At 45.8% G+C, this 26448-nt stretch overlaps 1 protein-coding gene across 6 annotated transcripts in view; it reads right to left on the reverse strand.

Moving 5' to 3' along the window:
• Positions 1-585: 585 nt before the first annotated feature.
• Positions 586-26448, reverse strand: part of BMP7 (bone morphogenetic protein 7) — a 95680-nt gene continuing 69817 nt past the window's right edge. For all 6 annotated transcript variants that reach the window (XM_078786579.1, XM_078786580.1, XM_068130518.2 and 3 more), the window contains 2 exons: positions 17952-18062; positions 586-2099 (listed from right to left, as the gene is read on the reverse strand). In XM_078786579.1, coding sequence (XP_078642705.1) covers positions 1950-2099; positions 17952-18062 — 261 coding nt within the window. In that variant the 3' untranslated portion in view covers positions 586-1949. The remainder of the gene's footprint in view (positions 2100-17951; positions 18063-26448) is intronic.

Raw genomic sequence — 26448 nt, forward strand, 5'->3', positions numbered from 1 at the left:
CCAACTATATTCATGTGGGAGCAAGATGTACCAGGCAGACATACCTGAGGGACGCACTTTATCTGGTTTGGGTGATTCTGAACACTGACGGGAATGTCATACCTGGGGATTGCGAATGCACAGGGAAAGTTTAAAATCATATTTATTTTTAATCATGGAGGGGGAATTTGAGTGGGAGCGGTGAGAGCTGTTATAAGTATATATATTTTATTTGGTTCCGGGGCTAAAAAAAATTGTATACTAGATTTTTGCATCAATTGTTAAAACGAGAGGTATGTGTGTTTGTTTGTGTGTTATAACCACTGGTTGCTTGTATTAACGGGAAATAATAGGAACTTGGCACCTCTCATCCACAGGTATTGCTCGTATTTCCTATATTTTTGCCAATTTGTTCAATTTGCATCCAGGAACACAAGAATTATGGCTAACCGTTCTGAAATTGCCATACTTTCGTTTAAATGCTGAAAATTATGTTAAAAAATAGCGACTTACACATTTTGTGTTAGCAACGGCAGGTGAAATGTGCTCCTGCTTGCAGAAGTGAGTAATAATGTTGTCAATAGTGCATCAAAAATGGATATCAAATCAAAAGAAAACCTGGTTGTATTATACACATCTGTGAAAGTTCACAGCCAATCATGGACCGACAAAACGAGATATGCCATTCATAGAGTCATAGCAATATTGAGAAACGAACAGACATATATTTTACAGACAAAATGGTAGCCGTCACGTGGTGTGGAGGATAGCGTGCTTGTGGATCGTTAGCAAGAGGGTCTGCGTTCCATTTTCAAGTGGGACCAAAGCCGAGGCAAGTTCCTCCAGATTCTCTGGTTTGGCTCACAAGTCGGAATCAGGTTATTCATCGATTGGCGGATCGCTTTGAGGCGTTGGGCTCTTCCAGTACGACAAGCACGTGGTCTGGTCTTCTTGGGTATTCCTCGACCCCGGATGACATTGCTTGCTGTCTCGGAGTGCGATTGCTGTGTGGACTGCAACTCCCACACTATAAACCAATTCACCTGCCCAAGCGTTGCACTTGTCACAAGTGACTGGCCACCTTAGATTACAACGGGCAACTTTTTCAGACGTGGAAATGGTGCACTCTCATGTAAGCAAGGTAAATGAAAAATAATACAACAATCACCTGTGTCGTAATTATGCCTCCGTTGACAAAGTTTTTTTTTTTCAGTTATTCTCCGTTTCCTTTTACTTTTCTTTCACTTCATGAAGTTCAAAGGTCATGCTGAGGTTCTACTTTCTATGAGGAAATCAATAGATCATATTGCATTGGATTGTTACAACTTGTCATGATTCGTTGAAAGTTTAACTCGATGGCTTAAGGATGAATGAGAGCTTGATGTGCATAGGTGTGGTTGATGGTTATGTCGCATTGTACTTGTACTTTTGCACCTTTACATACACGTTCATAAACAATGGCTTGACTGTTTTAAGGCAGTTTAAGCCAATAATTTATACCTGCCAGAAAAAGCCACAAACTTAAGATTCAACCATCATGGCCAAAGAATAAAAATAATAATAATAATAAAAATCACTTGTATGGCATGTAGATAAAAGAATGAAAGAATCCCAAGAAGAAAAAGTTATCATAACATTCCGGGATTCCTTAAGGAGTGGACTCACAAAAAGAAGTGTCACTTCCTCATCTGTTCTGTCCTGGCACCTCCATACCCGGAGAGCGTCAATGTTTCCTCCGTAAGCCAAGGCTCAAGCGTATTGTTCACATTTGAATAGCTCCTTTTACGGACAGCATCAATGCTGCCAACATAACCAGCCAAACCAAAGCAGTTTGCAGTTATCTCAAACACCAGGCCTTTCATCCAGCGAGGCATTGCAAGCAGCAGGACATCTCCGGCCAAAAGCAACTTGTTTGGCATCTGGTTTGTCATCCCTCGAGTTGTGCCATGTTGAAGAAATGTCAACAGTTGTCAGTGACATCCGCATGCTCGCACCACCATGTTGCGGTATTTCTTTAGGATGACATTGGAACTGTCATCAAAATAAAGAACGGATATGGCATTGAGCTTGGTGGGTGCACAGCAGGGTTTGGGCACAAACTCGGGATTCATGAGATGAACCTGCAGATAAATAGGAGCACCGTGAGAGTGGTAAGAACGTGTCATGAGCACACAGATGTCGAAAGAGCTATTGCACCACAACAAGTTCCGTTAGTTTCATTGTGCTCGTTCTCTTAGAGCTATTGCATCACACACAACAAGTTCCGTTCGTTTCATTGTGCTCGTGCTCTTGAACAATATGGAACATTGTATGACAATTGGGATTAATGGTGCATTGCTTGTGACTTTAACTATCTGTGCTGATGGTCACAAGATGCACCTTGACATGACTTTCGAACGCACACAAGAGTGTGGCTTGTTGCTGCATGGCATGAAACTTGGAAATCCCAACTTAGTGGTCCGAGAGCTAGGTGGATTTTATTTGACATGGAAACTACAAAAGCTTTGTCATGCTGGTGTGGTACAGGTAGCTTACCTGACCCCAGAAAGCCAATTCTTAAGTGCAGCTAGCGGTGGGTGGGGTAGGGGGCGCCACTCAAAGTACCCCCCAGATTGGTTTTATTTGACATAGAGACTACAAGACCAACTCATATGCCAAGTGGTAGGGTGATCTCCACCGACTACAAATCTGCAACTTAAGAAGAAAATTTCTGGTGGGGAGGTCACTTAAGAACAACATTAATTAGTGCTAATTAGGCCTTTATTTGACATATAAGCTACAAAACTGAAATCACATACAACATGTAGAGAATGGTCCCCTCATCAATAAACAACAACTTAAGAACAGAATATGTGGTGGTAAGGTCACTTAAGAAGAGGTCAAAGGTAACGGAATAGGGGTTTCCAGCTCTTAATTACTGTTTGATTACAACATGCCACATGATACACATATGGCGTTGTCATTGAAACCTATATCAGTGGAGCCTGAAGTGAGATACATGAGAAGCAGAAATTTTCCAATACCATTTCCTTTGATTTCAATCAGCGAAAACATTTTAAAATGCACCTATTTGACCCCTATGGCTAATAACACTGCTATTTGACATGTAAGCTACAAAACTGAAATCACATACAAAATGTAGAGAATGGTCCCCTCATCAATAAACCACAACTTAAGAACAGAATATGTGGTGGTAAGGTTACTTAAGAAGAGGTCAAAGGTCACGGAATAGGGGTTTTCTGCACTTAATTACATGAGAAACTTGTAAACTGTGAAGACAATGTAAAAGCTGTAACATTTATTATAACAATTTCTGCTAAATTAGTACAGGTAAAATTTCTTCTAAATTACTACAAGTAATTTCTTAGAATTGCCTGTACAAACTATACTTCAACAATTTCCGAGAAATTATATTTGAGGAATTCCCTGTCCAGCAATTTCCTGTAAATTATAAACTCCAAGGATTCCTCATCTAACATACTCGAAAATAATTCACCAAATTCCGAGAAATAATATTTGAAGGACCCCACCCACCACTAGCTGCACTTAAGAATTGGCTTTCTGGGGTCAGGTAAGCTGCTGTACTACACCAGCATGACTAAGCTTTTGTAGTTTCCATGCCAAATAAAATCCACCCAGATCTTGGGCTATTAGACCTGTCAGACATGTCAACGATTAACGACATACCTAATCTAATTTACATTATAATGCCCTTAAAGAGAGGTTTTGCGTTTCTGATTTCCACACAATCTGATAATAGGAGCATTATAATCGACACATGCAAAAACCTTCAGAGATCCATGTTTCATTTTCTCCATAAGAAATAACATGCCCCCAACTTTTGTTGATTTTCGAACCCACTAACATATGTCATTTTTTTTATTTCAGGTGAGGCCTATGCTTGATTATGGAACATGCTAGCGGGGTAGCTCCTGACCCTGGCAGGAAGTGTATCCTCCATGTGGGAAAAGCAGATGAGACCACTGGCAACATCGCACCCATCACTGAAGACCATTGGTCATCCATCATCAATGTAGCAGCAAGGAGGAGACAAAAACGAAATTTTGTCACATCCAAGTACTATACGATAATTCAGTCGCTGCCAGATGAATCCGACAGTAGCCATGGCTATCACGTGAACTGTTACAAAAACTTTACTGCCGTGCCACGTGATGATACAACAGAAAAAACCCAGACACATGCATCAAGTGAGAAGACATGTGATTTTGCATGTGATTTTGTGATTTTGCCCCGTCAACATCTACCTCGGGTATTTTCCCACGCATTTGCCTGTTTTGCAAGAAAGCTAGGAAGAAGAAGGGTGGTAGAGAAGAACATCTTGGTGAATGTGAAACTCTCGAAGCTGAGATAAAAATAAAAACTGCTGCAGCTGATAAAAAGGACAACAGCCTTCTTGGACTGATCTCTGGTGTAGACTTTCGATGTAAAGAGGTTCGGTACCATCACAGTTGCAGAAGTACTTACCTTTCCAATGCACAGTCTCTCCATAGGCCTACTGCTATTGCAGGTAGCATTTATTTGTTAGGTTTATATGCTTACATCGAGAAATCAGTTATATTTGGCAAAAGGCCTGAACTTCTTACATCCATCTTCACTCGGTACCAAGAGCTTTGTGAAGACGCCGGTGAGACTCCAATTTCTACAGCCAGAAATTTGGCAACAAACTTACAGAATAAATTTGGTGACATAATTAGGGTAGAGTGTAAAGATAGGGCTAGAAAGGCAGGGGCCATTGTTTATCCCACAGGTTTAGGTGAGCACCTTATCCATACAGCCTATGATTATGCAGCATCGCCTGAAGCTGTCATTCATAAGGCTGCCTTACTCTTGCGTAAAGCAATCAAACATGCACAAATCACACCTCTACCTGAACCTCCCACTCTGCAAAACCTGTATGAGGGTGAAGTTACTGTCCCAGATATGTTGATAGATTTCTTTCAGGTCTTGTACGGGGGCCCCAATCAAAACTTGTACACTCCAAAACTCAAACGTCGTGCCTTGTCCTCAAGCCAGGATGCCTTATTCGTTACTCAAAGGGGGAAAGTAAAACCAGCCAAACAGATAATTCTCGGAATGGCAATCAAGTCTATGACTGGTAGCAGGAAGCTGATTGAAATGTTGAACAGATTTGGCCATGTTGTCAATTACCACACCATTGAGACACTGGAGACATCCTTAGGAGATGCCATTCAGAGTACGGAGCAGACCTGTCCGGAGGGAACCCTTCTTGATCAGGTGTTTGGTTTGGCGTTCGACAATTTTGATGAACTGTCTGAGACATTGTCAGGAGCCGACACTCTTCACGATACAATGGGTATAAAACCAAAAAAAAAAACACCGTTTAGAGGCCATTTTTCCCCGCAATGCGGGGGTTGGCCTTTTCGGGGACCGTGGTAGTTGTTGTTTTTTGGTCCCCTTTTTGAAGCAATGTTTTACGGCCGGATGCCCTTCCTGACGCCAACCCTTTTTGCCGCCTTCAACGACAAACAGGGAATTACCAGTGAACTGGTACTCAATTAGCCGACCTCGGAAGGATGACAGGCTGAGTCAACCCCCCTGGTGTTAATTCGGCGATCGACCGAGATTCGAACCCAGGATCCTAGGATCCTAAGCCGGCACCCGAGCCGCTAGCCCAACACTAGGGACAACCCAACACCAACACCACCCAACGATACAATGGGTATCTTGTATCAAAATAAAGATGTGGTAGGGACAAGCAGACCCGTTAATCAAGTTGCGCCAACAACATCACAGCCAGAAAAAGTATCAAGAAAGAGAAAACTGCATGTTCGGGAACAGCCCCTTGAGCCATACCGTAAAAAACCCCGAATGGGCACATTTGATTATGAAACCACCGATGTTGACAACCGGCCTGCTAATCGGAAGCTAGCTCTAGACAAGGACCTTGCATGGATGATATGTCATGCCTTGCAGATGGCTAACATTCCCATGTGGGTAGGATTCAATGCTTTGATATGCCCAGACACAACTCCAGAACAAAATGTCTTGTATATGAAAAACTTGAACAAGCCGATAACGTCGCTTGATGTTATACAGGATACCCTAATCACCACACAGAATTGTGCGCAAGAGTGCGGTCAGCAGTATGGTGTTGTAACCTATGACCTCAATGCTGCCAAACCTGCCATGCAGATTCAGGTTACCGAGTCGCCCAGGTTCGACAAGGTCTTCATCATGCTTGGTCCATTCCACATAGAAATGGCTTTCTTTAAAGCCCTAGGGAAACTGATCGATGCATCTGGTGGCCCAGAAATGCTGCGAGACACAGATGTCCTAGCTGCTGGATCCCTGAATGGTTTTCTGAGTGGCAAGCACTTCAACAGATGCAAACGGTTGCACCCGATACTGGCCTTGGCATTTGAACTGATACACTTCCAAGCATTCCTTGAGACATTTGAAGGCAATGATGAAGTTGAAGATTTACTTTCAAGGTTACAAACAAAACAGGATGAAGAGACATGGACACAAATAGAATCATCTTCTGCGTTCACAAGATGTGTCACGTCATACAAGGAGTATGCTGTCCAAACCCGATCAGGGACACATGGACCAACTGCCCAATTCTGGATGATTTACATCGACTTTATCCACGACTTCCACCTTCTGGAGCAAGCAATTCGAACAAACGACGTGGACCTGTTCACTCATGCACTAACACCAATCATACACTTGTTCTTCGCCACAAACCATGTCAATTACTCACGGTGGCTCACGAAGTTTCAGTTGGACTTGGTAAACATGGACAGTACTCACCCAGGACTTCGTTCTATCTTGGAAAACGGTGTCTTTATGGTTAAAAGGACTGACAAGGCATTCAGTAGATGCCCAGTAGATCTTACACTGGAACAGACAGTAAATGCCGATTCTGCATCCAGACAGACTGGTATATCATCCATGACAAACAACTTCAGTGCACGTCTTCGCTGGATGTTAACCAAGTCCACCAGAGCAGCAATTATATCAAGGGCATTAGCAATGACCGGACTATCTCAAATGGAAGACATCACAGCTGAACTCCGCCCAGCCCACATCAGAAGGGACACAAGCGATTTGCATAAGGTTGTAAACTAGATAAAAGACTCATGCAATCCATTTAAGTACACTGAAATATCGGATAGGCTGTACAACATCAGCACTGGTAAGGCAGCGACAGATTCCATCAAGACATGTTTGCTGGCCATCCGGGAGAAAGGACAAGCCAGATACAACGAATTTGTTGATGCCTGCATTGAAGATCCAAATCGGTTTGAACGGCCAATCAAAAGGGAGAAGCTCAGAACCTTCACGGAAAATGGCACAGTAAATAAGCGTAACAGAGACAAACGTGTTGCATCACTTGTGTGCACTCGTGACCTTATGGGACGCCTGGTTGTCATTGCTTGTCAGAGAAAACTTGATTTGAAACATATCTTTTCATATCCACTGACACCGGTTCCACTGTCCATGTGCAGCACAGATGGTTGTATGGTCAAGACGGAAAAGAGTGGCCTTCTGGAGCTGTTAGAGAGCAAAGTTCCCTCTGTCACACCAAGCTCAGTTGATGCCTATGTGGTTGATGGTATGTTCCTGCTACATGTTCTTCCACCCCACATTCCAGGAACGTATGGAGCCTTGGCAGCCGGCATTTTAAGACAAGTCACCGCTCTCTCCTGTGGAAGAGTGCATCTCATCTTTGACGCATATCCAGTCCTATCAATAAAAGACTGTGAAAGAGCAAGAAGAGGTCTGGATGACACAGACAAGAAAGAATACGCCATATCTGGACCTGAACAGCACCGCCCGAGAAATATCTTGGATTGTCTAAAGTCAAGATCATTCAAAGAGCAGCTACCAAAATTCCTGGCAATGGAATGGGAGGCCCAGTAATATGCAGACATAATTCAAGGACGACTTGTGTATCTCTCGTATCTTGGAGCATGCTACCTTTTCTACGTGAAAGATGGGAAAGTCATGAAGGAAGAAGTAGAGACCTTGAAAACCAATCATGAAGAAGCTGACACCTTGATCTGCACTCATGTTAGTCACATTGGCAAGGAAAATGCGAAGAACATAGCAGTCAGGGCATCAGATACAGATGTCGCCGTCATTCTGCTGTATCACTGCAGGCAGTTCAAAGCACATATTTGGATGGATGTTGGGACATCGGGAAGGAATGACAGGCGATTCATAGACATCACTGCAATTAGCAAAGTCTTGGAAACCCCACTCTGTCAAGCACTAGCTGGCTTCCATGCATTTACGGGATCAGATTACACATCTGCCTTCTTCAAAAAAGGAAAGAAACGTCCCTTCAAAATTCTTGAGGGTTATAAGGATGCTCAAGACGCATTTGCAGAGATGGCAACGGACAACTTGGGATTGGATTCAGTGGAAGTAATCATGTCTTTCACTGCAAGAATGTATGGAGCCAAGCCAATTCAAGCACTTTCACTCAATGCACACCGCTATAAAGTGTTTCAGAAGACATATGCACCAAAGGCCACAGCGAAGAATCCTCTTGAGAACCTTCGGGGCATCGATGCAACCATGATACCACCGTGTGAAGCCGAGGTCTCCCAGCAAATCAAGCGTGCATCATTTGTTGCCAAAATGTGGGCGGATGCCAACAAAAAGATGATATGTCAACAGCCAACTGCAGAAAATGGCTGGGAGGTTCAAGGGCAAGCCTACGACGTCATATGGTTTGATGGACCACAGATACCTGGATCTCTTGTTCCTGATGAAGGAGAAACTGAAACTGATGCCGAGGATAATGACAACTTTGAATCCTGCTCTTCTGATGAGGACATTTTGCAATCCGATGAAGATGACGAACAGTAACTCTTAATTTCAAATCTCAGATACAATGTATGTTACACTTACAGGAGGACAAGGCACTGCAAACAGTTTCCAATACGTTTTCTAACATTCTAAACACTAGGAATTAGTCGAAGGATGCATTCAGTGTAGGAATGTTTTGTGCTCGAGTTTTAGGCCTACTTAATTATCCAGGTGTTATCGATGTATAGTGTACAGTAGTTGCCATTTAACTTTCCAATCAGATTGAGAGGGTTAAATGCCCTGTTCTTAAGTGACCTCCGCACCACAATTTTTTTTCTTAACTTGTTGTTTATTGATGAGGGTCCATTCTCTATACATTTTGAATCTGGTTTCAGTTTTGTAGCTTACATGTCAAATAAAACTAGTTCAAAGGTCATTCAGTCAAAATTGGCATTTTTGACCTGTTCTTAAGTGACCTCCCAAGCACAAATTTTATTCTTAAGGTGGTGCTCGTTGATTAGGGGACCGTACTCTACATTTTCCATGTGGCTTCAGTTTTGTAGCTTACATGTCAAATAACAGTGTAAATAGCCATGGGGGCCAAATAGGTACATTTTAAAATGTTTTCGCTGATTGAAATCAAAGGAAGTGGTAAGATTGGAAAAATTTCTACTTCTCATGTATCTCACTTCAGGCTCCACTGATATAGGTTTCATTGACAACGCCATGTGTGTATCATGTGGCATGTTGTAATCAAACAGTAATTAAGAGCTGGAAACCCCTATTCTGTGACCTTTGACCTCTTCTTAAGTGACCTTACCACCACATATTCTGTTCTTAAGTTGTTGTTTATTGATGAGGGGACCATTCTCTACATGTTGTATGTGATTTCAGTTTTGTAGCTTATATGTCAAATAAAGGCCTAATTAGCACTAATTAATGTTGTTCTTAAGTGACCTCCCCACCAGAAATTTTCTTCTTAAGTTGCAGATTTGTAGTCAGTGGAGATCACCCTACCACTTGGCATATGAGTTGGTCTTGTAGTCTCTATGTCAAATAAAACCAATCTGGGGGGTACTTTGAGTGGCGCCCCCTACCCCACCCACCGCTAGCTGCACTTAAGAATTGGCTTTCTGGGGTCAGGTAAGCTACCTGTACCACACCAGCATGACAAAGCTTTTGTAGTTTCCATGTCAAATAAAATCCACCTAGCTCTCGGACCATAGGGATACCTTGTTACTTGCAAAATATAAGATTTGGCAAGTATATTGGTTGGTCTTGTGCGTTATTCTATCTGTGTCTGTGTCTGTCTCTGTCTCTGTCTACAGGTCACAATTTTAAACCGATCTTCACGAAACTTCACCACATGGTAGAGTTGGTCATAAGGAAGAAGCCTATTGATTTTGAGGTTGAAGGTCATCTTGGTCGAATTTCTAAAATCGTCATTTTTCATCCAATTGACTTGAAAAAATAAACAGCAATTGCAGAGTGCATCACTCAATTGGGAAACCTACTATTCTTAAGGTCAAAAGGTCAATGTCAACTCAATGTCAAACTTCTAAAATCATCAATTTTCATTTGAAAAAGTCAATTTTCATCCGATTTACTTGAGAATTAAACAGCAATTGCAGAGTGCATCACTCAGTTGTGAAACCTACTATTTTTGAGGTCAAAAGGTCAAAGATAAACTCAAGATCAAACTTCTAAAATCATCAATTTTAATCTGAAAAATCAATTTTCATCCGATTCATCAGAAAATTCGAGCAATTGAATAGTGCACCCCTGAATTGGGAAACTATTTTTGAAGTCAAAAGGTCAAAGGAAACTCAATGTCAAACTTCTAAAATCATCAATTTTCATTTGAAAAATCATCAATTGTCATCAGATTGACTTGAGAATTAAACAGCAATTGCATAGCGCCTCGTTCAATTGTGAAACCAAATATTTTTGAGGTCAAAAGTTCAACTCGAGGTCAAACTTCTAATATCACTTTTAATCTGAAAATCATCAATTTTAATCCGATTGACCCGAGCTTTGATTAAGATAGTCAATTTTAATCTTAATGAAATGGACAATTTGATGCATCCATGGCAACTTTTTATTTTGGGGAGCGGTAGATTTTGCAAGTATTGTGCTGTGCATGACGTTTTGTTGTTTCTTTCTCTAAATGATGTCAAAATAGTTAGAAACAATATCTTAAGAATATATTAAATATATATTATCAATTACATTATAGAAACTTGATAGTCCGGTTTCAGACTGCAGCCACATAAAACTGCGCTACTTCCTGAGTGGTTCAATGTTGATGTAGATTTTCTTTATTGTAGAGCATGTAAAAATAATATAGATGAATGCTGACTTTTTGTGCAATTATGCTAACTATTATGAGCAAGATGCACAGGAAGTGACATCAATGTTCGACTGTTCGTCAAAGCATCCTAGGTAGAATTGATATGACAGCCAACATAGTTGCGCGTGTTGTGGAATGGAGGTGTATCACAAAGTTATTTGTAAAGGAGGACATAAAACCAGCGGATATTCACAGGTGTGTTAAATGATACATCACAATATCTCAAAAAGTAATGGACGGATTTGGACGAAATTTGGTGGGCAGGTTCGCTGTGTTACAAGAACGAAACGATTTGATTGTGGTGAATATCCAGATCCGGATTCGGATGCTAGATTTATTCAAGTGATTCTTCACCATTGGGTCAAAAACGATATACTGAGAGTCCCCAATTTACAAAGACAATGTGTTGCTGAAAATGTGTTCTAAAGCTGGATGTTCGTAAACTGGATCAACAAATCCCATTTAAATACTTGTAATAAGTGATGAATGGGTTCCCAACACACAAATTAAACCCTACGTTTCACATAAAAACGTTAAATGTGCTTTTTAAATAAATAAATAAAATGAATAAATTGAGGCTACAAATACATACAGTAATGAATGAATGAATGAATGAATACTAATGAAAAATAATAAAAAATACTCACTAAGTACCTGAGCAGGCCTTAGCACCGAAGCACAACATTGAACACATGTACGTACAAATCGTTTTGGGCAATCGACAGACACAGCAGTTTGAGGTCAGCATGTACAAATACAGTAGGATATAGTATGGTATGGTGCCACCAAAAAAGCCAGAAGCATCATGGGTACATGTGTGAAATGAATGATATGAAATTAAAGAATGATTGAGCGAAGACCATGTGAATGAGGTATGAATGATGTTTTGAATGCCGAACTCTTGATGTCCGATTTCATACATATAGGGCTTAGCACGCGGTATGTTCAGAAGAGCCGTGTTTGTGTGAATGGATCAAATGTTCGAAAGCCGAAACATGATTGTAAAGTATGTCCAATGTTCGTATGAATGGATGTTCGTAAACAGGGTGTTCATAAATCGGGGACTCCCTGTATAACATATTTCAAAAAGTTGTGGACGGCTTGTGCCAAAACTTGGTGGATGAGTTGGGTAGGTGACAAGAACAAGCCGATTAGATTTTGGTTCAGGTCTGCATCTAGATCCAACCTATCAGTGGGATACAAAACGTAAACTGTTCAGCCTGGTGGAGGTGCGCGCTCTACCATCTCATGCAACCAGTTCTGATGTAACTCGAGTGAACATTAAACATGTTGGACAGCTTAGTTTGGAGAAATTCAGGATGACTATATGTGGAATTTTAGAATAACTAATAATTGCACATCAGTATATTGTATGTTGGGCTAGTGGCTAGGGTGCCGGCTTAGGATCCTAGGATCCTGGGTTCGAATCCCGGTCGATTGCTGAATTAACGCCAGGGGGGTTGACTCAGCCTGTCATCCTTCCGAGGTCGGCTAATTGAGTACCAGTTCACTGGTAATTCCCTGTTTGTCGTTAAAGGCGGCAAAAAGGGTTGGCGTCAGGAAGGGCATCCGGCCGTAAAACATTGCTTCAAAAAGGGGACCGAAAAACAACAACAACCACGGTCCCCGAAAAAGGCCAACCCCCGCTTTGCGGGGAAAAATGGCCTCTAAAGGTGGGTTTTTTTGTTTTTTTTATAGTATATTGTATGTATGAAAACAATCATTCATTCGCACATATAATTCAATTAGATTGGAGCAAGGTCCAATACCCTAAAATAACTCAAGGACTGGGAAATCTAACAGGAATAAGTTAGGAAGTTCTAAATCATTTCCTAAATAATCCAGACTTGTCACCTTTGATTAAAAATAAATAAATTTTGAACCACTCAAAAAACATCATCAGCATCCTCATAATAATCATGTGTCATGCTCCATACAGAGCTTCGTTTCTGGCAAAGCAGTTTCCTGGGTTAGGATTACAGTACAAGCATCTGAGTTATTGTACTTTAACAATTGTAACACCTATTACGACCTTTCCAGAAATTTGGTTTGGAGATTTTCATGAACCTCTCATGAACCACAATCCCACATATTTTTTTTTCTACCTGTATAGCTATTTTCTATCTTTCGTATGCAGCACATCCTGCATGGCTGTGAGTGGCACCATTCGCTGGGGTACAGCTGTGCTACTGTTGCAGTGCCCCCTGTAGGTTATGGCAGGAATATGTCATTTGTTCCGCTATAGCTCGCCGACTCTTAATGAAGGATACAGTGGGATCTTTAATGTCCACCAACCAATGCTGGCAGATGTTACACCCAGTTTAACGTCTATCCGATGGACGACACACCTATTGGTCAATCGTCCAACATGCGAAACGCTTGGATGAATGAATGAACGTTTATAGCTGCGTTGAGATTCAAACCCAGGCTAGACAGCTGAGAGGTGTGTGTGCATACCTTGAGGCCATTCCTCAACTGTATATGTGTCCAGGACAAGGATCGTTACTTGGAATGGCTTACCAAGCTTCTGGAAGATACGTGGAATAGTGCCCGAGAGAAAGGGTGGATGAGGGCTGGCCCTCTGCAACAGGCACCTGCTTCTACTGCAAACTCCCAACCACGTGGGGTCGGTGCAAGGACCAAGTGGAGGGATCTGTGTTACACGACCCCCTGACGGATCGCTACCAGTGAATGGATAGTGTATCGGGATTAGTTTATTCTGAAAACCGATGGGAAAGACATATTTGGGGCTTATTGTTCATGTATGGAGTATTTTTAAAATCATAATATTTACGATTAATCATGTTGGGAGGGAGGTGGAGGTAGGAGCTGAGGGAGGTGGAGGAAGGAGCTGAGGGAGGTGGAGGTAGGAGCTGAGGGAGGTGGAGGTAGGAGCTACAGGAGGTGTGAGGGCTCTTTTAACATAGTTTGTTTGGTTCCAGGGCCACAGGAGACATTGTCCTAGATTTTTGCAACTATTGCTAAGATTTGAAGTGTGTGTGTATGTGTGCGCATGCGTGTGTGTGTTTTATCTCCACGACGAACGGTACAATGTACTAAGAGTAAATGGTATGATTTTCCGTCGGTATTCATCTTGTCCACCCCACGTCTTTTCCTGTCCCACATTCCTCCCCACACCCATTGTTTGTCCAAGTCTCCCCCTTAAACTCCGCTGTTAGTGTTCCTCTCTCCCCCTTTTCCCCCTGCCTTCTCTCTTCACTGTACCTTTTGTCCTGTTACATCCTGATCCATTCAGTGTAAAAGCTCTTCCACGAGCCGCGACTATGTATACAAAAAAACCCGGCACTCCTCAATCAAGGATATTTCTCGTATTCCCATATTTCCGTGAGTCCATTTTGCATTGAGAAACACAACAATTATGGTTAATATTTGGAAGTTGCCACTCTTTCGTTTAAATGATCTCTCCACTCACTGTCAGCTCACTCTCACTCACTCACTCTCAGCCATTATCTCTCTTGGGCAAGCCACATTTAAAAGTTGGCCTCCAAAGCCAGATGCTGACTGGACATCCTCTGTCGTGCAAAGTCCATTCTTGGCACACCTGGGCTTCTATCCATTGACGAGGCTTTTATCCGCAGCTCGATGGAGTACTGCTCTCCCCTCTGGCTGGCTCCCCTACCTCACATCTTGTGTGCAGCTTGACGCTATGGAAACCAAGGCTTTCAAGATCATTGGAATCTTTAGCGATAAAGCCGAGTCTCTGGACCTGTCACTTCGCCATCACCGACAGGTGCGTGGTCTCTGTCTTCTGCTTCATTTCTGGTCTTGCAGTCTCTGCCTTCTCTGTGCTCTGTCCCACCCAAGCATCTGCAGGATGCATACGGTCCTCCAGCAACCCCCTCCTAGTGAAACTGCCTAAATCCAGAAACACAGCACTCATTTATTCCTTTATTTTCCTGCCTGTGGAATCGTCTTCCTCACCCTCTTTGATCCTATTCTTCCCTCCAGGTCTTCAAGACAGCTGTTCACCACAATCTCAGGTCATCCCCTATCCAAAGCAATGATCATTTCTATACCTGCTAAACCACCTCCACCCCACTCAAAATTTTGCTTATATATCCATCTTGTGCACCCTTTGCATTCTCCCCTAACTTTCATTGTTACCTGCATCCATTGTTTGTTTGTATCCATGTACCTTCTCCCTCCGCCCTGCTATTAGCGTTTCCCCTGTGTCCTGCTGTTGAATTTGTTATGTTGCGTCCTGATTTGTTCTGTGTCCTAGCTCTTCCACAAGCGTAGACCTTGTATAAAAAATGCTGAAAATTATGTTAAAAGACTATTTGAATTGCACATTGCGTGCTAGCATCGGCAGGTTAAAAGAGCTCGACAAGTCGAGCCGAGTCAACCTAAAGACACAGCACATGTACGAAAGGCCTCATGTGGCATTCATGAATATGCTTTCTGAGTGCTGCATATCTGACATCATGAAACATATGTAGCAGCATTATGAACGTTCGTATTTAACATACATACTTATATACATACAAACATACATACATACAGTCGTGGCTAAAAATATTGGCACCCTTACACATTTTTCAAATAATGCGCCATTTCTTCTAGAAAATTGTTGAAATTAGAAAATCTTTTGGTATCCACATATGTATTTCTTTGGTTTGCAGTGGAACAAAACAAAAAAAACCTGAAAAAATTACTAAAGCTTATTCCACATAGAAATCCCAAAATGGCCCGGACAATATTATTGGCACCTTTTAGAAGTTGTTAGAAATAATTCGATTTCAAGCAGGTGATTCTCCTTTACTTTGGAATTGAACTCACCTGAGGTGAGTTGCAGGTGCTTGCAATATAAAAATCACTCATTCCACCAGTTTAAATAGAGAAAAGGATTCATTCTGCTGTTCTGTGTCACTGTGAGTACGCAATGAGCATTGAGAAAAGGAAGAAAACCAGAGAATCGTCTGAGGAGGAGCCTTGTAGATTGTAGCCTGTACACAAGATTGTAACCAAGCATGGACACAATCTCAAGGCTACAAGTCCATCTCCAGAGAACTTGATGTTCCTGTGTCCACTGTATGCAATGTTATCAGGAAGTTTAAGGCCCATTGCACTGCAGCCAACCTCCCTGGATGTGACCGCGAGAGAAAACTTGATCGAAGATTGCAGCGAAGGATTGTTCGAATGGTGGAGAAAGCATCTCGATCAACTGCCAAACAGATTCAAGCTCATCCTCAGACACATGGTACAACAGTTTCAACTTACACCATCCGTCGCCAATGAAATGAAAGGGGATTCTATGGTAGGAGACCCCATTGCTGAGAGAGAGACATAAGAAAGCCTGACTGGAGTTTGCCAAAACACACCTCCTGAACAAGCCAAAATCCTTCTGGGAGAATGTCCTGTGGACAGATGAGACAAAATTAAAGCTTTTTTGTAAAGCACATAACTCTATGTTTACAGAAAACAAAATGAAGCCTTCAAAGAAAACAACACCTTCCCTACAGTCAAACATGGAGGAGGTTCAGTGATGTTTTGGGGTTGCTGTGCTGCCTCTGGTACTGGGTTTCTTGAATATGTGCATGGCATCATGAAATCAGCAGATTACCAAGGCATTTTGGAGCGCAATGGTGAACCCAGTGTCAGAAAGCTGGGTCTCCGTCGAAGGTCATGGCTCCTGTAGCAGGACAATGACCCCAAGCACACTTCAAAAAGCACCCAGGAATGGTTCAAGACAAAACGCTGGACTGTTCTGAAGTGGCCAGCAATGAGTCCAGATCTAAATCCCATCGAACACCTGTGGGGAGATCTGAAAACAGCAGTTAGGAGAAGGAACCCTTCAGATCTGAGAGAACTGGAGCAGTTTACATAAGAAGGGTGGGCCAAACTGCCAGTAGAGAGGTGTAGGAAGCTCATTCATGGCTATAGGAAGCGCTTGACTGCAGTTATTTTGAAGCGCTTGACTGCAGTTATTTTGTCCAAAGGCCGTGCTACCAAATATTAAGTCTAGGGTGTCAATAATTTTGTCAATGCCATTTCTTTTTATTTTCTGATTTAAAAGGATATATTAAGTTCTGAATCAAAAACAAAGGTTCTGTAATATTAACAGTGAAATAAAGAATTGTGGAGACCAAATACTTTTGTGAATTTCAACTTATTTTTTAGAGAACATTGTGAGTTATTTGAAAAAAGTGCAAGGGTGCCAATATTTTTGGCCACGACTGTATGTGTAACGTTTATATGTTGGGATCACCAAAGGACCTCAAGATAACATGCCTGTGTGTGTTGATGGGCCTGGGATTTTTTTATGCAAATTGTCTTGCGCTTATCATTGGCACAACATTATGTAGCACATGTTACCACCCTAAAGCGAAAACCGTTTCGGAAGAATATCGGGGCATGGCTCGAAACAAATCACAACATATTAATAATGTAAAAGGAGGTTGAAAAATGATTTCACATTGGTATTGAAACATAAATGAGCTATCATATGAATTGCACTCAAGATCATGTTAATACCCCCTTTAAATTACTGCAGTTGTCAATGATTTAGCTTTTCTATCTTCATAGGTGCCGTTTCCTACCAGCGCCGTGTTTCCCTTTAGAAGTGGTTTACTTCGAGTCTTTCTTCAGTGATTTACCGTAGCAGGCAAAGATATTCGACCATGAATGACAACATCATGGAAGCAAAGGCTAAGACAGTACCCATATAATCCCTCAAATCTTTCCTCCCACGTGTGCACTTAATATTTATGCATGGGCCTCACTCAACCCTCTCCCTCCACCCCAAGATGAGTTTTGCAACTACAATGTCAAGCATGGTGCAGTTAAAGCCATGGCTTACTAGTGTTTGTACGATGGCGTGGTTGGTGGCGTTCATGTGGGCATTGAGAGGGAAAGAGCATTCGCCATCACAGTAAAAAGCCGCATAGCCTTCAGGAGCAATTATCCAATCCTGGAAGAAAAGAAACATCCAGTCATTGAGTAACATTCTGATGGTCGCTCGGTATTCTTTTAAATGTAGATATCTACTTTTGGTCCAATCCCCACTTCCTCGACTCCCTCCTCCTCCCACTTCCATTCCAACGATCACATCCAATATATGAATATTAAAACAAAAAGCTTGTATTATCACTGCAAGTTTCTGTACAGTCATTAAAATGAAAATAGTGGAGTGAAATCCAAATATCAAGATACTGACATGAAATGCACATGTTCATTGCCACTTGGTCAATTAGTGAGAATTTCTTCCAAATTATTGCAAGTGATTTTATATCAGGTTTCAACTTTTATTACCATCTAGAAATTACAGTGAAGCAGACCAACAATGTAAATATGATGCTATAAAATACACTCTGCCAATATTAATTTTGGTTAAACCCTTATAAATCCCGATATATATATACCACATATACAGTGCGCATTCAGAAAGTATTCAGACCCCTTCACTTTTTTCACATTTTGTTATGTTGCAGCCTTGTGATGAAATCGTTTAAATTCATTTTTTTCCCTCATCAATCAGTAAAGATAGGTTGAAGGACTAAGGTAGGCAGAAAAGAGGTAGACCACGGCTGAGAAGGGAGGACTGTGGGAAGGGGGATTTCAGTAAGGTGGGGGTGGTTGGAGAATTGAGTCGGCTGAAGACAGAGGGAAGTGGAGGAGTAAAGTGGCCAAGGCAGGGCACAAGCTTGGTACCATTTGACCATACCCTTTATAAAGAGAACAGGTGGAGAAGAAGAATGGTATACATAGTTTTTGGCCTAATCCATCAATGGCGAAGAATCACTTAAAACATTCTCGTGTCTGGATCTTCAAAAAAACTCTAATTCGTTCTTGTCACACACCCAACCTGTCCACCAAATGTCATCTGAATATGTCCACAATGTTTTGAGTTACTCTGCTCACAGACAGATAGGGGTGAAAACATAACCTCCGTCAACTTTCTGTGGTGGAGGTAATTAAAGAAAACTTTAGTCTTTATCAATATCATATTTAGCCAAGCAAAGCTGTACACTCTACTTGGATCATATTCAGCTAGACGAAATTATATTCTCCATTGTAGCGGCTACCGCTGGGTTTTCACAATCGCCTTGCACCTATGAAGGACGCGGAGCGATCACCATGCCGGGCTCGTCCAGGACGCCCGGGCAGGCCCGCGCTCAACTTGCCAGGCCTCGGTCGGGACACCCGGGCATGCCCGGGCAGGCTCGCCCTCAACTTGCCAGGCCGCAGCCAGGATGCTGGGCCACGCCCCCTCTCGCCTTTCCTGGGCAAACGCTCCGGGATAATATGTATATATATTGCTGCCTGATAAACGGGCTTTTCAGAGTGCCTGAGTGTTTGGTTTGAATAAAGCAACTCGGATTAATTCCAGCTTTTTGTCGCGTCCATTCTTCCGATCGACGTGGGAGCCCCAGCTCCTTCATTGGTGACCTACCGACATGGACACGGCAGTCGCCCTTAAACTGCCTACCTTCTGGGAGGCTCACGCGGCAGTTTGGTTCGCACAGGTGGATTCCCTGTTCGCCCTGCGAGGCATCACGGCCGACGACACCCGCTTCCACCATGTGGTAGCAGCGCTCGGTTCGGCCACCGCGGCCCGCGCCCTGAGCCTCCTCGAGAGCCCGCCAGCCGCTGACAAATACGGCGCGATTAAGAAGCTTCTCCTCGACGCTTTCGCCCTCCCATCGGCGGAACGCGCACGGCGCCTGCTCGACCTGCCCGAGCTCGGCGACACGCGCCCTTCCGAGCGAATGGACTACATGCTTTCACTGCTCGGCGAGCACTCTCCGGCATTCCTGTTCCGGGAGCTGTTCCTCCGTCAGCTGCCTAACCCGGTACGCCTCGCCCTGGCAAGCACGACGATCACAGATCCCCGGGCCCTTGCCAGAGAAGCCGACAAGATCTCCGCCGCAGGTCAGCGCATCGCAGCGGCGACATGGGACTCACCGCCGTCCGACGCAACACCCATGGCGCCCGAGCACCCGGCACGGTCGACGACCGAACTGCCGACGCAATTGGCGGCCGCTACACCGAGCCGACCACCTCCAGCATGACGACCGGGGCCTCCACCTGACCAAGCGTGGTGTTACTATCATGCCAGGTTCGGACAGAAGGCCCGGACATGCCGACCCCCGTGCACCTTCGGCAGGCCGGGAAACGGCCGGGCCGGCGTTCATTACCAGCCATGAGTGCCGGCCACACGGGCAACTTACTGTTCATCATGGATAAAGCGTCCGGACGGCGCTTCCTGTGCGACACCGGCGCCCAACTGAGCGTCATACCCGCCTCTGACCAGGACAGGCAATCCGCGGTTTGCGGCCCCTCCTTGGTTGCGGCCAACGGATCGACCATCCGCACCTTCGGCCCGCACAACGTCACCCTCTGCTTCGGCGGCCAATGCTTTGCTTGGACGTTTGTAACCGCAAACGTGCCCATGGCTCTGCTAGGCGCCGACTTCCTCTGCGCACACGGACTGCTGGTGGACGTCCAACGGCGTCGTTTAATCAACGCCGAAACCTTCAGCTCCCTGGTATGCACATTGAGCAGCTCCACGCCGACCGAGCTGGTATGCGCCGTCCCGGCGGCGAACGAGTTTGCTCGCCTGCTCACGGAGTTCCCGGCCCTCACGCGGCCGACGTTTTCGGCCGTCGCAGTACGGCATGGGATCGAGCACCACATACCAACCACGGGCCCGCCGGTCTACGCCAGGGCCCGCCGCCTCGACCCAGCCAAGCTCGCCGTGGCGAAGGCCGAATTCGACGCGTTGGAGCACCTCGGCATCGTGCGGCGCTCCGATAGCGCGTGGGCCTCGCCACTGCACATCGTGCCAAAGCCGGGGGGTGGATGGCGCCCGTGTGGCGACTACCGCCGTCTCAATGACGCTACCACCCCCGACAGGTACCCGATCCCGCATATCCAAGACTTCTCCGCCCGTCTGGCGGGATGGGTCATTTTTTCGAAAATTGATCTCATACGGGGATATCACCAGGTACCTGTCAGGGCGGCCGACGTCCCTAAAACGGCAGTCATCACGCCGTTCGGCTTATTCGAATTCTTACGGATGCCGTTTGGTCTCAAGAACGCGGCTCAGGCGTTCCAGCGCTTGATGGACGGCGTGCTGCGTGACCTGCCGTTCCTTTTCGTTTACCTGGACGACATCCTCGTCGCCAGCACGTCCCGGGCCGAGCACCTCCTCCACCTCCGAACACTGTTCGGGCGCCTCAGCGAGCACGGCCTCATCGTCAACCCGGCCAAATGCCACTTCGGCACGACGGCCGTTGATTTTTTGGGCCACCACATCACCAAGAACGGGGCCGTGCCGCTGCCAACCAAGGTCGAGGCCATCACCACGTTCCCGTGTCCCCGCACCATAAAGGCCCTGCAGGAATTCCTGGGAATGGTGAATTTTTATCACCGCTTCGTGCCCCGCGCTGCTCAACTCATGCGGCCCCTCTACGAAGCCCTCCGGGGCAAGCCGGCCAAGCACGACATCGCCTGGTCCGCAGCAATGGATGCGGCCTTCCAAAGCTCAAAGTGGGCCCTCGCCGACGCAACACTGCTCGCTCACCCGGTGCTCAACGCTCCCATCGCCCTCACCACGGATGCCTCCGACTACGCGGTGGGCGCCGTACATGAGCAATGGGTGAACGGGGTTTGGCAGCCACTCGCTTTTTTCAGCCGGCAGCTCTGGCCGAACGAGCTCAAATACAGCACGTTTGACCGGGAGCTCCTCGGTCTACACCTGGCCGTCCGCCATTTCCGCCACCTCCTGGAGGGCCGACTTTTCACGGCGTTCGTCGACCACAAGCCATTGGTTTACGCCATGGCCAAGGTCACGGAGCCGTAGTCGGCCCGCCAACAGCGCCACCTCTCCGCCGTGTCGGAGTTTACCATGGACATCCGGCACGTCGCCGGCAAAAACAACGCCGTGGCCGACTGTCTTTCCCGGGCCAGCGCGAACGCGGTCCACCTGGGCGTGGACTTTGCGCTTATGGCTGCGGACCAAACCACCGACACCACGGTGCAAGCCCTCCGGGCGGCGGACACGGGCCTCCGCCTGGCCGACATCCCCTTCGCGGACACTGTCCTGCTCTGCGACGTCTCCCAAGGCCAGCCTCGCCCCATCGTGCCCGTCACCTGGCAATGCCGCATCTTCGCCTCCCTCCACGGCCTTTCCCACCCGGGCCGGAAAGCTTCCCAGAAGCTGGTGTCGGCGCGATTCGTCTGGCACGGCCTTCATCGGGACGTCCGCGATTGGACCAGCACCTGCACGGCCTGCCAACGGGCCAAGGTCCACCGACACACCCAGGCCCCGCTGGCACCTTTCACCGTGCCCGAACGACATTTCGACCACGTCAACGTGGATCTGGTGGGCCCCCTCCCCCCATCACGGGGGTTCACACACCTGCTCACCATGGTGGACAGGACCACCAGGTGGCCGGAGGCCGTTCCCCTTGTCTCCACCACCACCGCCGACGTGGCGCAGGCTTTCATCGCCACCTGGGTCGCCCGCTTCGGCGCACCGGCGGACATCTCGTCAGACCACGGACCACAGTTCACCTCCGAGCTGTGGGGCGCGGTCGCCCGCAACCTGGGGGTCAAGCTCCACCGTACTACGGCCTACCACCCCCAAGCAAACGGGTTGTGCGAGCGATTCCACCGCTCCATGAAGGCCGCGCTCATGGCCGGCCTTCAAGATGGCGGTTGGGCCGACCGGCTGCCGTGGGTCCTTTTGGGCCTCCGCACGGCCCCCAAGGAGGACCTCCAGGCATCCACCGCCGAGCTTGTCTATGGCCAGGCGCTACACGTCCCGGGCGAATTCGTGCCCGACGCTACCAGTCCCTGGTCCGCAGCTCACCAGCGCTCGGACCTCCAGGAGGCCGCCCGACGGTTTGCCCCCGTGCCAACATCCCACCACGGTGACCCCCAGTCCTACGTCCCCCCAGCACTTCGCACAGCGGAGTATGTTTTTGTGCGTCACGACGCACATCGGGGGCCACTCCGGCCGCCATACGACGGGCCCTTCCGGGTGCTGCGACGGGACGACAAGTCGTTCGTCATCGACATCGGCGGCAGGTCGGACCGGATTGCGGTGGACCGCCTCAAGCCGGCGCACGTGGACGTCGACCACCCACCACGGGTGGCCCTTCCGCCGCGGCGAGGCCGGCCCCCATCCACGGTGCCCCCCACTCGACCGCCCACCACCACACCGGACCCCCTCCCACGACCCGCCAGGGGTCACTTCGGCCGGGTCATCAGGACCCCCCTCAAATTGACCCTGCCGGTGCAAGTCGATTCTGGGGGGACGTGTGTAGCGGCTACCGCTGGGTTTTCACAATCGCCTTGTACCTATCAAGGACGCGGAGCGATCACCATGCCGGGCTCGTCCAGGACGCCCGGGCAGGCCCGCGCTCAACTTGCCAGGCCTCGGTCGGGACGCCCGGGCATGCCCGGGCATGCCCGGGCAGGCTCGCCCTCAACTTGCCAGGCCGCAGCCAGGACGCTGGGCCACGCCCCCTCTCGCCTTTCCTGGGCAAACGCTCCGGGATAATATGTATATATATTGCTGCCCGATAAACGGGCTTTTCAGAGTGCCTGAGTGTTTGGTTTGAATAAAGCAACTCAGATGAATTCCAGCTTTTTGTCACGTCCATTCTTCCGATCGACGTGGGAGCCCCAGCTCCTTCACCATCAAGATTGTATTCCCTTCAACGAAACTACACTTTCCACCCAGATAACATTCAGCGAAACAAAACTGTGGATATTGTCACGTGCACAGCGTCCATCCATGTCAATTGCTTTCACCAGAGCCGCAACAGCAGCTAGTGTGGAGATTAGGATGAAGATTGGGAGATTGAGATGAACTTTGTGAATGACCATGCTGGAGGCAATTGAACTACAAAGTGGACCTGAGAGAATCTAAACCTCAGATTGAGATCTAACCCCGTTTAGTTATATTAACATGACACCAATGTAAATCCACCAATTAACTTCCACCAGGAGTTGTGAATGAAACCAAATCAGTTTTCACAGGAAGGGAAGGACAATAGAAGCGGGACATGTATGCAGGCCTTAAGAAATAAATGGATGATTGCGAGAATTGCACAAAACCAGTGAGTGAGGGGGAAAAGCAGTGGATTAATAAACCCTGGGCCGCTGGGTGCAAGGCTGGCTCCAGGAAGAGTGCCAGGAGTGAAGGCAGGGATGCACAGGAAGGAAGGCTGATCAGACAAGATCACGTCCCATCCAGAGCCCACGGCCAGCAAGACAAAGTGAAGGGGCAGCATCCAGCCTTTTCTTAGCTGCGAATCCCCCCTCCCTCCGATTGACTGCCCTTGACCACAATCACTGGCCCCAGGGTGTCACTCCAGCCCAGACACAGATGACCTATTATGACCCAGACATCCCATCAATAAGAGACAGGGAGCGGTCCAAGACCCGCTTCCCTCACGTTGATGAACAACTGCGGAGTTCGAGCCTTCTCCCTTTGTGGGTGGGACGGGAAATGAACCGCATCATCCGTCCTCGCTTGTTGCTTGTTCAACTTGACCCAGATTAAACATGACACACATGACACATCCTTATCGTCTCCAGCTATACTAAAAAGGTCTCAACACCATCTTCGAGTAGCACATGACCAAACACGACAACTTAGCCCGATCCATCTGTCCTTAATACATGGTTCAACAGTCCTATATGTTACATGAACATAAATATAAAGTCGATGATGAAATTGAAGAAATAACAACAGAAACAAGAAAAAGAGCAACCACAGATTGCAAACCCTCACCAGGATGTATTTTCAGTGGTTTTTAAGGCTTTTGTGTTAAAACAAATATGGCGGCCGAACCACGTGACCGATTACATAATCATTTTTTTTTTCTAAACTAATTTATTCCTAGATTATGCTCAAGAAATATCATCTTGATCGGATGAAGTTTTGTACTTGTCGAATTATGACGTCATAATGGAGGCACCTGTGACTTCATCATTAACATCTTTTATTCCCCATGGAGAGTTCTTTACAATGAGCCGTGTCTCAATTTTTTCTATTCAGCACTTTCCGAGATGGAGGTGCAAAGTTTTTCGATTTTTCCAAGATGGCGGCGAACCACGTGACATATGACGTCATAATTATCATTAAAAAATTCTACAGGTGGAGTTGCACCTATGGTGAAAATTTCCTGTCAATCGGACCAACGGTTGCAGAGAAAATCATATATATTCTGTGTGGACAAACAGACAAACAAACAAACGGACTCAAATGCAATACCCTCTCCTCTGGCAAGGGTAACTAGAACGGCCAATTTACAACTGCTGGCAGTGATGACCGGTTTCCTCCTCCTTCCCGCTTTCATACAAACACACAAACACACACACGGGGGTTCTCCATATAAAATGCGAGTGTCATATTTTCGTCAAAAATAGTCAGAATTTTGCCAAATCTGTTTTGGTCGTGTGTGAATATACCCGAGCGATTGCCAAATCTGAAATCAGAATTATATTTGAGGTTCAAATGACCCTGTGAGGTCGCTCCGTTCGCTGCCTGCACGTCTGTACAGTGTGATAATTAATTACCCACTATCGACACTCACCTGAGGAAAAAAAAGGTAGCGTTTCTTCTTCTTCACACAACAACTTCTAGCTTCCAGACCATACATCCAATAATCTAAAAAATTTGCACACTTGTTAAACTGCATGACTTCTACTATATTATAAAGCTTCACGTCGATCACGAAGTGGATCAAGAGATATCATTTAAAAAATATATATTTTCGGTCAATTATTTATCACTTCCAAACAACGTGACCTATCGCAAATTCCAAAAGGATATTTTAGCAGACTGATATGCTGAAGACATCTTTGAAGTTTCCACTAGATATGATAAACAATGAGGGAGGAGCTAGGTTTTAAAGGTTTATGTTTCAAAACGTCATAGCTCTGAAACCACGTGGCTTATGACGTCATGCTTGCTGACCTTTTTCTTCATCATGGGTATGCAATTCTGCCTGCAAAGTTTGGCCTCGATCTGTTCAGTGGTTTCGGAGAAAATGGGTTTTTTGTGTTTTTTCAGGAGTTTCACTTAAAACAATATGGGAACCAAACCACGTAACCTACGACATCATTATAATTTTTTTCTACATCAATTTATACCGAGGAGATGCTCAAGAAATTCCATCCTGATCGGATAAAGTTTTTTTACTTGTCGAATTATGATGTCATAACAGCGGTACCTATGACATCATCATATACATATGTTATTCTGCATGGAGAGTTCTTTGCAATGATACATGTCTCAATTATTGCTGTGCAGCGTTTTTGGAGATATAGAGGTGCAA

Source organism: Myxine glutinosa, chromosome 11 (genome assembly GCF_964187855.1).
Source record: "Myxine glutinosa chromosome 11, kmMyxGlut1.1, whole genome shotgun sequence".
NCBI classification, from domain to species: domain Eukaryota; kingdom Metazoa; phylum Chordata; class Myxini; order Myxiniformes; family Myxinidae; genus Myxine; species Myxine glutinosa.